The 16745-nt window shown below is 38.8% G+C and overlaps 1 protein-coding gene and 1 pseudogene across 1 annotated transcript in view; one reads left to right on the plus strand and one right to left on the minus strand.

Annotated features, from left to right (window-relative positions):
- LOC105741830 overlaps positions 1–542 on the plus strand; it is a 36044-nt pseudogene extending 35502 nt beyond the window's left edge.
- Ppp1r1c (protein phosphatase 1 regulatory inhibitor subunit 1C) overlaps positions 1–16745 on the minus strand; it is a 176367-nt gene that overhangs the window by 115162 nt on the left and 44460 nt on the right. Inside the window, exons 3-4 of the mRNA XM_004628639.2 lie at positions 12322–13207; positions 10658–10718 (exon numbers count right to left, since the gene is read on the minus strand). Of these exons, the coding sequence (XP_004628696.1) occupies positions 10658–10718; positions 12322–12402 (142 nt within the window). The 5' untranslated portion in view covers positions 12403–13207. The remainder of the gene's footprint in view (positions 1–10657; positions 10719–12321; positions 13208–16745) is intronic.

The raw sequence follows: 16745 nt of genomic DNA on the forward strand, positions 1-16745 counted from the left end.
AAAGCTATAAGAAATTCAAAAGAAAAGGAAAAAAAAGGAATAAAAAAATTAAACATTACTGCTCTTTTCAAGAGACCAGCAGAAATCGACAGTACAATTATCCAAACTATTCTGCATATACCTAAATATATCTTTTCCCTTCTTTCATTTGTCCTTTTCCTCATCCCCGTTTTTCTTTCCCATTGAACAAATTCTTTCCCTTTCACAGTATTTATTGTACCTTTTAGATTTTAATTACTCTTTCAGGTTCTCATGAAACTGTTCATTTGTAATGTTCTGCTTTTAGAAACCTGAAAGGAACTTTCATGTCCCAAACAGCCGACAGCCCGAGCCCGCTGTCTTCCTCTCGGCCCAGCCAGCCGCCCACAACACCCGCCTATGCAGCGGAGCCCTGGAAGCCCCGCTTCTGTGGGCCGTCAGGGAGCACTGGATCACTTCTCCTTGGAGGTCAGGCCTCGACCACGGAGGAGCAGAAGAGCGAAGTCTCAAGGCTGAAAGGGCTTGCTGCCAAGCAGCTCCGAAGTAAAGAAATTGGGAAATAGCTCTTCTCTACATTATATGGCTTCATTATTTTTTTCTCAGATGCTCACTAATTTACTGATGTGTTGACTATGATCCTCAGTAAAAATCCACTAAAGAGCTATCAGCAGCCTTTTCATTCTCAAATTTGCAGCCGAGTGTGAAGGTGAGCTACACAGGTCTGCTGAGGATGACGCCACCTCTGTTTATGCAGGCAAAAAAGTATATCTATTGATTTATTGAACTAAGGCTTGTCTTCTTCCTAACTACTATAATTAATGAAATATGGTGGGGGTAAAAATAAAGCAGTAAGGAGTTCCATGAACCCAGCTTCCTAGCTTATGGCATCTGAGGATGAGCCATTTTCTTGGGGTGTGCAGGAAACTGAGATTGATTTTCAACTGGAATATGCCCAAGCCTCAACTCATACCCTTTCCCTGAAAGTAAGACCTAGCCTTGAAAACTAGAGATCAGAAATGCCAGCCCCAGTCAGCCTATCCTTGCCTTACTGCCATCACTGTTCTCTTGCTTAGTGACGACTCCAAAAAGCAGATAGAACAAAGCAGTACTTATCTGTCTCCCCAAAACAAGAGTTGTCACTTGTCAAGCCTCCACCCCTTGTGCTGTACTTTATTTACATTGAAGTCTAAACTTTAAAGACTTCTGCAGTACACTTCTCTGTACTGACATGCAACGTGTGTGGTATCTTGGTCATGTACTACTGTGTCTGTGTCTTTTGCCATGTCTATTGATTTCACCACCAAAATACATGCCTTGTGTAAGTTTCTCCTTGATGCTAGAATGGGGAATTAACCTGTTTTACTCAGAATAACAATAACACTGTGATTTAATCAGAGTAGGTGTCAAAAGTTTACTGATTACATTCGAGAATTGTAAAACTTTATTTTAGTAACTTATGGGCATTTAACCACTATTTCATTAATAGTTCACAATGAATAATAAAAATTTAGCTTTGACTCCATCACTAAAAGCTTAAAGCAGAAGATTAAAAACAAAGTCATACAAATGCTTTATAGCATAGTAAGAAAGGTAGAAAGGGTCCTTATTCTTTGGTCAGAATTAGTTTTACTAATGTTTTAGCAGTTCAGATTTAATTGAACAGAAAGGTGTGTGTTAATATTGCTTGGACAATTAAATGCTGGTATCTTGTATTCTGAGTAACTAATTTAAAGATAACAACATGCAAGGTGTCAACCATTGTTACCCTTCCAGCATCTTGTTTGTAAATTGTTTTTGTTATTTTCTCCTTAAAATAAAAAATATATATATATCATATTGAACTGGGTATACCACATAATCTAACAGATAGTTTTAAGAATGGAAGGTGGGAGGAGAGAACTGGAATAGCATAACTAAAATATAAGTCTGATGGGGGACGCTTTTAAAATTTTAAGTGAGTCTGGTGCTATAACTTAAGAGAAATTGGTGGAAAAGATGGAGAATGGTTTACACAAATGAGACCATCCAGAGTAAGTCTTAAGAACTGGTAGAGGAGAATGACTTCAAAGAATCAAAGAGCGAGTGCATAGCCGGGGTACAGCACAGGAAGCCATTCGAAAGGACGTGAGAACACTGCAGTGAAATCAAACACGAGCAACGGAGTGTTTGATAGATGTCTCCAATTGATTTTTATACTTGATTTTCAACCTGCTGTCTTCCAACATAGTACTAAAATTGCAATTTCATTTTTTGTCAACTACAAGTTTATCACAAACATATCTATTTGTTACAATAGTTTCTTCGTAATTTCATAAACAGCATCATGCTCATTTTAAGGGAAGTGCTAAGGAATACTTATTTTGTGAAAATTATATTCTCACAAAAACATGCTCAGTTGGCCAAATATTCCACACCACGGGACACATAATAATTCCACACTTGTATATACTTCTTCTAATGTACTAGGAAGCATTGTATAGTAGTTCTCTTACCAACTATTACTATCTTTTAGGGACACTGTTTGCCACTGCCTAACACTGTCAGGAGAGGAAAAGGGTAGAGCCATCCTCTAATGAAATGCACATTGAGGAGAACTTCGCTGCTTTTCCCAGCAGGGTGTAACAAGGCAGGCTGTCATATCTCACTGGTGGGTGGTAGGCTGTGTGCGACCTATTTCTCAAGCCCTCATATTCTTCTTGGAAAAGAAAGAAACTGAGCTAGACGGGTTAGTCACATACCTCTGTGCCTCGCCACCTGTACCGGAAGAGCTGAGAAGCGATCCCAGTGCTTTCTGAAGCCAGGCCCTTCTGAGTCACACAAACAATCCTCGCAGGACGCTTCATCTGCTGCACGCCCCACCACAGGTAGGAAAACAGAGGCCAAAAAGATAAAGCCAATCGACACTCTTTCCATCCTGCCACATCTCACTAAACCATTTTCTCATTTTTCACAATCCACAGTAGAGCCAGCCAAATAGCTCAGCAGATTAAAGTGCCTGCAAGCAGACACAGGGACCCTGGGTTCGATCCCGGGGCCTGCCTTGCTGGCCCCGCTCCCAGGGTGTGTGAGATGGCAATAGAGACTGGGTGTGGTGGTGTGCATCTGTAATCCCAGCTCTTGGGAGGCTGTAAACAGGAGAATCATGGTGAGTCCAATCTAGTAGTGAGACTCTGAACACCTTGTAGACATGTCCCTAAACTACAGAAAAAAAGAAAAGAATTCACAGTGAAGGTGAGTGGTCTCTGCTATCACTTAAAATGAGTAAATGGCAGCACCCTGCCAAAACAAGAAATATTTCAAGTTTGTGATTTTTTCCCTTTCATTTTTCCTTTTAGTTAGTGTGAGGATTTCACTATGGCACACCTTGGCATTGCTAAGAGGTGGAGTTTCAGCTTGGCTCAGTTGCTTAATTTATTGGGTGGTTGGACCACACAGACTGCACAAGGATGGGAGAAGAAGTCCTTCTATGGTGCAGCTCACGGATCATTGACAGTAAGCCACGTTGTTCATCTGTATGTCGTTCAACATGGCTTGGCATGACATAACTCGGAAATGAAAGCTGAGTAGAGAAAAAGGGCCCTTCTGACAATTCCTTAGACGTTAATTTCACATAACTCTTAAATGGTCTTCAAACGTTAGACCTTTGTTATGTGTTGGAATGAAGAATGATAAGGTAAAGTAAATGCTAAGCAATCATGAAGGACCGTGGATCAGAACAAGCTCCAGCCACATTCCTAAAGAAGATGAGGAAACTTAAAATGCAACATACTCATATGACCATTGGCATGTACAGCTTTTTTTGGATATAGATGATGGTTGATGGGCTGTCCCTGGAGGCCTGACAGTGCCTTACCCTGCCTGAAGGGTCCCTGGATTTCCTCTGTGACAGCTGGAGCTCATTCAAGGCATCCAGTTGGCCTTTGGTCATGCAATCATCTAAGCTCCATAAAGAGCGTTCTTCATGTGAATGTCTCCAACTCTGGAAATAAATTTCCACTTCTGCCTTGGTGAGCCTGTAAAGTTCCCACTATTTTTGTCTGAGACTCATTAGAAACCATCAAAGGGGCTGGGGAGATGGCTCAGTGGAATAAGTGTTTCCCTGGCAAGTGCAAGGGCCTGAGTTCAGTCCCCTGTTCCACCAAAAAAGAAGAAAGAAAGAAAGAAAGAAAGAAAGAAAGAAAGAAAGAAAGAAAGAAAGAAAGCAAGCAAGCATCAGATATTTGTGGAGGTCATTTGTCTTGTCTTGTGAGTTCAGAATTATGCTCTAACCATCCTCGAATGTCTCAGGACTCTAAACCTTGAGGTTTCAGATTCTCGTAGCCAGGTAGGTAGGGTAGGACACACCTGTTATCCCAGCAATTGGGAGCCTGAGGCAGCAGGATTGCTGCCAGCTTGAGACCTGCCTGAGCTACCTAGTAAGCTCCAGAGCAGCCAAATCCATACAGTAAGACCCTGTCTCAGCATAAAAGTCTCATTCATTGACTTAAGTTTTGAATCCCAGAATGTTTGCCCCATGTAAAGAAGTGAAAATGCCATAGAAAATGAGCTATGACTTCATTTTTCACTTTGTGGACTCAAACAGCTAAAGCACTTGGGGATTCCAGGCTTCTGTAGTAACTGGGTGTGCTACCAAGGTGAAAGGGGATCACGTGTTTATGCAATTCATAGATCCCATATCTCTTCTATTAACTTATTTTTAAAATCTGGGGACATCAGGGAACTCCCTTTTGTTCTTATTTCTAATTTCCATGAATGTATGAGGCTGAAACTTTTAAACAGAAACCAAATCACCCCCAAATTCGCCTGTGATAGGAAATTCTAAAAATCTCCCTTCAAATCATTCCATATTACATCTCTTGTTCCAGTTTTAGATGCGCGGTAAAGCTTTTAAGTGACCTCAGAACTCCTGGGCATAGCTAAATCTTCACTTCGCCCTGGTTGCATTTAGTCTGCTCATGTTTAAAAGACATCAGGCCCATTAAATATAATCATAACCATATTGCCTCTGCTTCACAGTAAGTGGAAAAGGATAGAGGCCACAAACTTTAATATTCAGAAGGCCCGGTCTAGGCAGGGTTTTTACTGGCAGACTTGTCCCGCTCTGGCTCCAAAGGCAGAGAGAAAGAATATTTTGATAGAGTGCATTAAGGCCCTTATCAAGACAGGATATTCAATACGAAAAAGAAAGTCATAATTCATACTTTCAAGTATTTTAAGAGGTAAGAAGACAATCTTTTGTTGCAAAGAATAAAGGATCAATTGTTGCAAACTAGGAAATTTTACTCACATTTGGTAGAAGAAGCTGTATTTTCTAACCTCTAAATTGACCAGTGCTGAAATAGAAAACTAGAGATAATTATAGATTCTTCTCTGAGATATTTGAAACAGAGTTAGTCTCGGGGACTTAGATAGGCTTATGTGTCTCATGAAGCCATGTGGTTTACACTTAAGTATTTTCCACAGTGCTTTCCTAGCTCTAGATTTAGAAGAGCATGTTAATCAGCTTTCTACCACGATAGAACTAAAACACCTGAGATAAGGTGGCTAACACACAGGACAACGGATCATGGGTCACAGTCTCTGAGGTCCATTGGCCCCATTGCTTTGGCTCTGTGGTGAGGCAGACTATTATGTGGGGGAAGTGGTCATGTACTGCAACCGAGAGCAAAGAGAGAGAGAAAAAGAGACCCGTGCCCCAGTGTCACTTCGGGACATTTCTCCTGTGACTGCACTTCCTTCCACGAGGTCCAACCTCCTGAAAATCACCACCTTCTAACAGCAGCATGGGCCAGCAGCCAAGCCTTCAGCATGAGGACCTTTTGGGAACACGCATGACCCAAACTGAAGCACACTAGTCGTCAAATACACAGCCTCCTCTAAGTCAACTCAAAGCCAGGTAAAGATCGAGTACCTTGTCAATGAGATGGAATAAGTTACATAGAGCAAATTTGCCGTTTATTGCTGCGTAGAGGAGATTTGCCACTAGGCGTTCCTCCAGTGAAAAATTTAGAAAGCACCACCAAACTACAGACCATAAAAGCAAACATCAAAGGCCACAAGGGGGGACAGAAATGTTCCACAGTAGAACTTCATGGAGGGGGCCATAATCAGATGAACTTGATCAGAAGAGGAACTGGAAACACAGAAGGAGAAGCAGTTTGCTGCAAAGTCACTCACACTGCCAGCCCCAGAAAGTGTCCGAAGACACTGGCAACATCTTTAGTGGTTCTCCATACCAGTGGTGTTAAACCTATGGAAGGCATGTTGTCGTGTTTTTCTTTTATGACACAGATAATGGTTGAGTTTTTTCTAAACTAAAACCTCAGTAGTCAGGTGTAATTGCAGTTGTGGGGGCCTTGTGATAAATAAGTGGATTTGGGGTTGTTGTGTGGGCACTAGTCTCTAAAAGGTTCACCCTTGTTGTCCCAAATTTCAGGCTTCCAGAATCTTTCTACTGTTACCTAGCATTCAGACTTATTCCTACAAGCAAATCCGTCCTGTCTGCCCTTTTTAATCACAGAGATGTACCTTTTGCTCTTAGACTTTCCCAGGACTGATGTCTTCAATTCAGAGTTTAATCCCTTTTTGCAGTGTTTTGAGTTAAATTGATTTACTAGTTCACATCAGAGGTTTGTATATCCTTAAGTTATGTTTCCCCCCCCAAAAAAAAATGCTTCAGGGGATGAGAATTCGAATTCATTTACTTGGAAGAACATTTTTGTTGTCCCTGGAATTCAACTAGTCATGTACCTGCCTCACCAGTAAGTTTAAAAACTACACATATTAAAATAGTTGCATATTCTATTTCCCCTCTAACAAATATAAACAGAATATATAGGTATATATAAACATAAAATCAAATTATTCTTTTACAATAATTTATAATGAAATGTTTCTTCAAACTCCTGAAATTTTCTAAAAAGTAATCTATATCTTTTGCTTAAGAATGATTGTAATTCACTGATACCATCAAACATGGAAAGGACTTATTAATAATATTTCCTTAATGAAGAATTTTCTTTACTTTATTAAATGACTGGAGAGATTTGCCAAGCATGGTTTAATGGCCATGCCTGTAACCCCAGCACTGAAGGAGGCTGAGTCAGGAGGATGGCAAGTTCAGTGTCAGCCTGGGCAACCAAGCAAAGCCTTATTGCCAGGTAGAAAGGGCTGGAGATGCAGCTCAGTGGCTTAATCCTGAAAATGTTACATCTATGAAGCATCTTTAATTACTAAAGATATTTCTAAAGTCCCTTCCCTAATTGCTGGGCTATTTCAATGAATTGAAGAGAATGTTGAGTTTAACCAGAATTTAAGGTTGTACCATTTTCTGTTCATTAAAGGTTACTACATTTTAAAGCCAGAAAAAACCTATTGCTTAAAAGTAGTCATATAGAATTAGTCCAAAAAATTAAGCAGTAATTTTTTTCCTTTCAATAAGCCAATAGAGATTAAAAATTAAGCAGTAATTTTTCCTTTCAATAAACCAATAGAAATTAATAGTACAATTAGCTATCTTGCGTCTTTCTTTCTTTCTTTCTTTCTTTCTTTCTTTCTTTCTTTGTTTCTTCCTTTTCCTCATTCCAGTTGTTCTTTTCTTTTGAGCAGTTTCTTTCCCCTTCACAATATCTAGTGTACCTTTCAGATTTTATTTATTCTTTCAGGTTGCTACTCTAGGGAGACAATATGATGTTTACACATGCATATCTGATTTCTTTCACTTATGAGTATGGCCTCTACTTTCATCCATTAACCTATAAAAGCCTCAAGTTTATCTTTTATAGCTGACTAATACATTGTATAAAAATAACACAACTTTTTTTACCCATCCTTCAGTTGATGGGCAATTGGGTTGTTCCCAAGATTTAGCTATGACAAATTGTACTGCTATGAACACAGGTGCAGATATATCACTGTGGTATGATGTTTTCAGTTCTTCTAGAAAAATACCAAGGAGGGGAATAGTTGGGTTGACTAGGACCTCAAATCCTAGTTTTCTGAGGAATCTCCACACTGATTTCCACAGTGGCTGTAGTTTACATACTTAGATCTGGTAATCTGGACAGTTACTTTGAAGACAACAACACACAACATAACAACAATTGTTGAATTCTATCATCTTATTTTTTCAACTTCTGTATTGTTTCTAAAGTTTTTTAAAATTATTTTTATTCTCTCTAAAAGAAAAATGTGAGGCTTTTTATCATTGTTCATATAAGTTCAGATAATATCTGGAACATAAAGAATTGCTGAATAAGGCAGAAGTATTCAATAAAGACACAATTATAAAGATCTCATTCTTTTTGTGTTAATATAGTTTAACTCCCATATATCACATGCAAAAACCTAGACAATCAGCCAATGACCCCAATGATTATACTCTGCTATTTTTAAGGTAGATTTATGTTAACTCTTTTAATGATTGCAATTACTTTTGAAGGAAGAATATGCATTGTAATCTCTCTGTTACAGATCAGAAAAGACCACAGCCTACTAAAGACCACCACCCAAATAGGCTTTGGATTGTTAGGGTTTTTTTTGTTTGTTTTGCTGCTCTCAGGACTCTTAGCATTATCTGCCCAGAAGTAAAGTGCTAGGTCATTTTTTGTGGGAAAACTATAAGCTTTTAGGGTTTGTGCAGCAAGAATCCATCATTAGTCTAGAATCTCTGATTCCCAAGCGCACTGATATGAGCACTGTACACAGCCATAGGCTGATCAGCCTCTTACCCATTAGGAGAGATAATCCCATGCGGGAAGATGATATTACAAAGATGAGAGGTTACGTGCATCTACTATTTCTCCAGTGGGGCTTATAACATAGAGAGAAGAGATCCATTAGGAAAATAAGGTAGCGCCATCTAGTGATGGGGAGGTCTGATAAGAAACAGATCACCAGAGAACCCTACATCTGTTTCTCAGATATGTAAATATAATCCCTAATCTATTATGTGGTCCAGACAAAGGATTTATTTAAACTTTGGTTTGCCTAGTCATAGGGATTTAATGTCCATACAGAGCCATCACCACATAAGAGAAGTTCTAATGCTCAGCGCATGTGCCAGGCTGCTGGGAAAGCTTGGGCTTCATCGTCGGATTCATGGGATTTTTGTCTTTGGAATTCATCAGTTCTCAAGGAACAGCTTCACAAAACTCACTTCAGCTCTTGCATACAGACTTTCCTCGTCTGTAAAATGGGCATATTTTATGCTCAAGAAAAAATAGCTATTATTTCAGGCATCCAAGTGAGAGTCTCCTACATAAATGGAAGCCACTTAAATGAAGGCTCCTTGCACAGCTTCAGCATGGACAGATAGTAGAGGCCTGCAGAACTCAGGAAGCTGCTCCCTGGTGGTGTGTAACATACTAGAAATTGGGCTGCAGCATCCTTTGAATGAGGGACAAATGAGTTCCAGGACACGGTAGAGATGTTTACCACAGTGAGCAAGGCAGAAATGGAAAAGTACTACAAGATTACCTCAGAACAGAGACGATCTAGTCATTATGTTTACTTACTTGAATTTATTTGTAAACTGCAAGAACATACCATTTGAAGAATCCAAACATATACTTACTAATTGACATAATACATTAGAAGACAGTTTTAAAATATTACAGCCTTTTGAGCGTAGAAGATTCAATTCTGATTGTCTTTGCATCAGTAATGAATATCTTAGCTGTTCCCATCAGCTGCAAATTCTCCTGTATTTCTTTGAATAATGAACATTCTCTAAGTATGGTCTTTTCTTTTCACATATTTCTCTAGTTAGAATCCAGAAGACAAGGACTATTTTACCCTGCTGTTCTTAAAACAGGCCATTTACTACAACCTATCATTAGATGTATTATGTTTCCACTAGTCAAGCTTTTTTGTCCTCCCTTGTTGTTTATACCTGCAAAATACCTGACACCAAGTTCTGCCTGGTACAAATTATTGCCTTGGCCTTTCCTGTCCCATTTATGCTTCTAGAAGGAGCATTGAAATGCAAGACTAATTCACCCTGCTCAGTAAGTAAATAATGCATATGCTTTGCAAATCATAGTTCTTCATCAGGAATAATAATAAAGTTTTGCTTTTTACAGGAAATGGAAAATAAAACCTCAACAAATGGATGCAGCCATTCAGAATGGCTCTCAAATGGGCAGTGCTGAAAATTGATCTGGTTCTTTGTCAATTGCATTATTCAGAGATGACATCAGCAGTAAAGCTATAGCCTGTGCTGGTTTATTGCCCCATCCCAGGACATGAATTTAAAAAAAAAAAAAAAACTCTGAAAAAGAAAAGGTTTCTCTAGGACTGTAATTTAAGCATGGAAACGTAATTAAACAACTTTTCACCAGTCTCATCATTAAGCACTGAACCAGAGACCATCCAAACACCTGAACACATGATGACCGGTGCTAACAAAACATTTCCCCGCATACCATCAACGCTGTGCCACTTTTAAAGACAAGCAGGGTGTTGCACGAGCTAATCTCTGTATTTTTTGCTTCTGATTTTGTTTATGATCCATTTACCCAGTTGTTAGAGTATTGCTAACTCAAATTCAGAGCTGCAACTTTTCGCCCATGATGTACTGTTAGATGATTTTGAAACCATCCTATTTATACTGTTAGATGATTTTGAAACCATCCTATTTAGACTGTTCCATCAGTCCAAAGGACACCATGCTCTTTACCTGGGGGATTATGTTCATTGAGAATCACAAGTGATGCTGGTGTGGGTCTTCTTTTCCTGATCTGTGAACAACAAAGGCCCAGCTAATGTCAGTGACAATCATACATGGCCTTGATTACAGTTTGCAAAGCAAATACTTTCTAATCTTCTTCCAGCATGCAAAAGTCAACTTCTGGAGAACACACTGTGCATCCTTGCTGACTATTGTTCAGAATAAAAAGGCAGAGAATGGAACTGTCAGATATTCCTCTTGCCTTCTTTGATCACAAAACAGCATTTCCACAAAAAGAAATCATCATATATAATCAAAGGATGCAATTGAAAATGAATGTATGTGGAAATACAGGGACGGCTCGCTCAAGTTAATGGCTCTCTTGGAAGCTCACAATATTGGTGATGCTTTTAAGATCCATTATCCTTATCTCTAAATGGGTAAGAGGAACTTGCAAACCTCAAATTTCTAGTATATGTTATACTTAAATTAGTATGAGTTTTAAGTTTCAATTAATATTAGCTTTTATTTTCTAGTATAAAATTTGGAACACATATCAGTAAGTAAACTGTGCATATGAATCTTATAATGTGTAATTTATTTGAAAGTAAGAGGTTTGGTGCATTTTCTCTTCTTTAAAAGCTATACAAGCATACCAGACTCAAGCTTCTTGCTTCTGATGTCCATTATTTTGTTAATATGCTCGCTCATAATTAAATTCCTAAAGTATACATCAGTAGGATAAAGGCTAAAAGGCACCAATGACATCTTGTCTAAGAGAGAAGCCGTGCTCCTTTCACACAAATGTTCAAGGTTGCATATGTCTGTCCTGAGTCTAGACGCATCTCCTTCAGATTATCAAAATATCTTCCAAAGCAACCAGTCTCAGACTCAATTACTATTTTTACAACTTTGTACCAGTATTTGGGAAAGGATGCAGGAATACTTGTGATAAGAAATTAGTGATTGAGACCGATTTTCCTATAAATTCCTTTGCTTTTGGTTCCCTACAGAATACATTTGTAGCTTTATCACAAATGTTCTTCTAAGTGGTACCACTGCATTGAATCTAAGAAATCTAACAATGAAAGGGGATAAAGATGTAACCAATATTACACTTTAAAGAAAAATAGAGGTAGTATTGAAATATTATTTATACTAGCCAAACAAAATGTTTTAAAATTAAATATATTTTTCAAATCCTATGTATTAAATACTATATATATATAATTACTGTCCAGGGTATACAATGAAAACAATGTTAACATATTAAGCCTATAACATGAAATTATTTGGGGATCTAATGTTTTCTTTGCTCCACCAATCATTTTACAAATAATTAAATAAAATGTTACTAATTTTGAGATTTTTTTAAAACTTCCTTGGAATGTTGAACCTGTTATTTTAATTAAAGCAAACATTTATAGATCTAAATTTGGAATACCAACAATCGTTGCTTCTAATGAGAGCTAATTTTACATGAAACTGCATTTTAGCCAAAAGTTTCCCACCGTAACCCAAATCCACATTAGAAGCCAACCTACTTCTCATTCAGATATCCTAAAACTTCCAAAAGTTAGGCCGATTCAAGAGGTAGAGAACCTTCCCATGAACAGGAAAGCGCGTTCACGTTACCTGGCACAGAGGGGCTGACCCCACCCAATTCCACTTACCTGTTCTGCGGCCTCGGGTGCAATCTGACTCTGAAATAGGGGTACAGCAAACTGTATCTTTTTGGGGCTGTTTGGCTCCATGATAACGATGAGAATTAGTCAATGATGGAAAGAGCTCCGGAAAGCTAACCCCAAGTGGGATCCGCTGTGTCCCTCGCCCACACTCCACCGCAGCACACACGGTGCTTTGTAATAAACAGCTGTGATTCCAGACTAAGCAAGTGAAGATGCCAAGGTCTGAGGAGGTCCCTTCTTCACCATCCACAGCAGTGCCCGGCTTGCCTGTTCCCCCACCAGTCCTTGGGTTCCTCTCAGCACAATACGGAGAGGAACAATAAACTAATTGTGTGCCTCTTCACTAATACACATGCCAAGCATTCACTCAGCAGCTAATTGAAAATGCAATGCTAGCCTTCAAGGACCTGCTGCCCTGGGATTTGAAAGAAAGGCTCTATCCACTGCACATTACTAACGGGCTGCTCAAAAGTGCAGTGTAAGCTCCCTCGGAGGACTGCAGGGATGAAGATTCATTATTGATGAACAGAAAGCAGGAAGTTCTCAGAGTCGGGGGAGGGTTTAGTCCACAATCATTTCATTTCTCTTCTAGTAACATTTTACCCTCAGCCACCCAAAAACGAATGACCATGGAAATTAAGCCACAACCAATAAAGTCAGCTATTGCTTAGCAAGGTGGTTAGGTTGGGCCGATCTTTAAAGGCAGAACATCTGTGTTCAGCATTCCTTCAGGCTGAGCGGACTCTGTCATCACCGTGAGCTCCTCTGGCCTCAAGCAACTCACAGGCTGGGTCTGAGCCCCTACACCTTCAACAGAAAACCGTGCGAGCTGGATTTGATGACCTTTAAGCTCTTGTTCTGTTTCAACATTCTATAAATGGAGTCCACAGTTTTCATTAGCGTGGAAAGTATTGAACAGCTAAATTTAGCAAATAGCTCGGAAGTCGTTGCTACTGCAGTGACCTCTGTTTTATTTCCTGGTGGAGCCGGTTAGAGGAAGAATTAGAAGAATACAACAGGGATGGGAAAACATTCCTGTTTCCTCCACACTGTGGAGGCCTGTGTGGCTCAGCGTGGATCATGGGATGCATGCAGAGAGAGGGATTTGAGGAACAGTGACAAAGAGTTAGGCTTCAGAGACAGAAGATGGTCATGGCTCACGGGCAGGAGGAGACTGCTGGCTGGGTCACCATGTCTATATCAAACTTGGGGCGGGAGCCTCTTCAGATGGCCTATTTAAATATTGGCTAATTAGGTATTTACAAATGAAGTTTTTTCCCTTTTTTTAAAAAAAAAAAAAAAAGTTTTGGTTCCATATCAGGAATCCATCTTAATGATTTAAGTATGCAATCTTCAGCTGAAAGAATATGGACAGTCATATACATTATTCAAGCATTTTCTATACCCACTAGGGGAAGAAGCAACAAAACAGATGTGAAAGCACTTTTAGTTGGAGAACAGCGCTGACCAACAAGAAATCCTGTGACAGGCTCACCCTTGTAGCACTGAAGGGAAGTTCTAAATCACAACGTTTTATGAAATAGCTTACAGACACACACACAGAAATGAACTATATCATTCATGAAATTAGCACTTACTTCTTCAAATGATATAAAACGAAAGCAAGACAATATTTTTAGTGATGAATTAATATAAAACTTAACTTACTATAATAATTAAGTGCATGAGCTTGAGTTCAAACCCTGACTCTGCTTTTTATTAAGTTAATCAGCTTGGGTGACAACAGAACATTTTCTTACAAGGGTTAGATGAGTTCATTCCTGAACAGAGATCATGACATGAATGTCACATAACCACTTGGCAAAAGACAGCTATATATTATTTTTAAACTAGATTTTTCAAAAGAACTATATATATATATATATATGAATTAAGAATCTCTACTTCCTTGGAATAATTTCATATTTTGTAATTTCAAAACAGCTAGAACAATAAGACAAAAATGAAATTCTATATACAGTATTGCTATGATATAAATACCAATAAAATGATTGCCATTAACTAATTGCCCTTGTTTGAATAGTCTGGCCAGAGGCAACAACATAAGGAGTTTCCAGACCCTTGAAGCTTCCTGTTCTTCTTGAGGCCAACTGTGTATCCTTCAGGACTCAGCTGAGAGAAACACTGCTTCTGGGAAGCTTCCCTGGGTTTGCCCTCCCACAGGGCCTGGACTCTCCTCCTCTGATCAGCCCAAGCAGAGTGAGCTCTGCTCAGCATGATCGCTACCTGTCTCTTAATGTGAAGATGTTCCACCTGCCCGTATGCACACAGCAAATTCTTGTGGAGTACACACTGCAGTCCACTCCTTGGCAGGCCTTTTGGTAAGGCTCCAGAGGAGAGATTGTGTTCAAAGGTGAATGAAGGCCTTTTAAAACTAAATTGTTAAAAAATAATAATGATAAAGCTAAATCGTTATTCTAAGAATTGAAAATGTAACCTAAATCTAAAATTAACTATTTTTTAGTGGAGCTTAAATATGAAGTATAGAGTTTTATACACATCAGTGGATATAGTTGTAGCAAACACTAGGTGCACATTTTTTTTCACTAACCTTTCTATGGTAGCATATTCCAGGTGCTATTATGATTACCTTCTCTGTATTAATCACATGAAATTACCTTGAGGTAGATATTACCAGCTTTACTTCAAATCTAAATATATTTCACTTTTATTGTGTTACAGTATATATATATCCCCCCACCCCATGTGTGAATATGAGAGTGCACGTGTGTGCTAGAGATTGAACCCAGAGCCTTGTGTATACGAGGCAGTCTCTACCGTGGAGCTACATCCACAACTCTCTACCGCTAATTTAAAATGAGGAAATTATGAACCAGAGGGTTCAGGTGACTTGCCCAAGGTCATTTAGCTATTGATACATGGCAAAGCAGGGTTTGTCTGCAGCCTGGGCTTTTGATCACAGAGGTACTAAGACAGCCACCTTAACATAAAGGCCTATGGAGAAGTCAGTGGAAGCCACCAGAATCTCTAGAGCACTTACAAGTTCTGACACAGGAGTGACACTTTTGTTAGAATTGCTTAGAATAATCTTAACTTTTTTATTTATATTTAGTATGGGACGTACAACTCTAGCCCTCTATATTTTTTAATTTTATTTTGAAACAAGGTCTTGCTGAGTCACTAAGTTGCCCAGACTGGGTTAGAACTTGGTTATGTTAAATGTGAATTGTTGAACAATAGAACTTTCATTATGAATGTTAGCAAGTTATTAGTGAACTAAACAGATCAGACTCATAGTGATCCTTCTGTTTTCAGCATCCCTGGGATGCTGGGATTAAAGGCATGTGCCACCCTGCCCAGTCTCAATCAGAGTCTCAGTGCACCCAAGGGGCGGGGCTAGCACATATACTGGGGATCGAACCCTGGTCCCTGCATCTTCCTAAGTAGGTGCTTTAATCTGCTGAGCTATGTGGCCAGCCCTCAACTTTTTCCTTCAGTAATTGAAATTAATCCTAGGACTTTCACACTGAACTACAACCCCAGTTCTTCATATATTTTAATTTTATTTTGATACAAGGTCTTGCTAAGTCACTAAGTTTCCCAGCCTGGGTTTGAGCTTGAGATCCTCCTCCCTCAGCTTTCCAGAGTGCCGGGATTATAGGTATTTGCTACCTTACCTGTCATCAGTTATGTTTAATGTGAATTGTTGAACAATAGAACTTTCATTATGAATGTTAGCAAGTTATTAGTGAACCACAAATACCACTCACTGTAAGTGGACCTATATAAATTATGAATTCTTCCCACTAGTGTAAATAAAAGGGACCATTCTCTCCCATTACATAGTTAAATAAAGTGTGTCCTAGGAAAACTTATTAACAATGTTAATTCATTCAACATATCCTCTAAATTCATCCATGCCATTTTAATTTTTATAGTTTTAAATCCAAATGAAGAAAGCCTTCTCAGACTAAGCTTGCTATATTGCAGTTTTATAGTAAGGTATAAATTTTCACAGCATTTAGGTATAAAAATGTTTGCCAACTCTGTCATGTGTGAAGACTGATACAATTGGTTCATCAACTCAACATTTATTTAATGCCAATTCTGTTCTTGATATTGTTCATTCTCATTTTCCGATTGTATATCCTCATCATTAATAACAATTTTTACTTACTATAAGGTCCCATGTCACTTAGAGTGGTTTATACCACATGTATTAAAATAGTCATCACTACATTGCATATGCAGAGGTTTTTCTATATAGAGATACTAGTTTGGTCAGTGTATATATGTTTCCAAGTCTCACTCAATTCTGTGAAATCTTTATTTCCTGTCCAGGAAGTTTTACTAAGACAAATTAGAAACATACTCAGGTTTCTGGCAAGTCGACATCATCCAACTACCACCTAAGTTCAAATCAGAGA

The sequence above is a fragment of the Octodon degus genome, unplaced genomic scaffold (assembly GCF_000260255.1).
Source record: "Octodon degus isolate 3935 unplaced genomic scaffold, OctDeg1.0 scaffold00025, whole genome shotgun sequence".
Lineage (NCBI taxonomy): Eukaryota > Metazoa > Chordata > Mammalia > Rodentia > Octodontidae > Octodon > Octodon degus.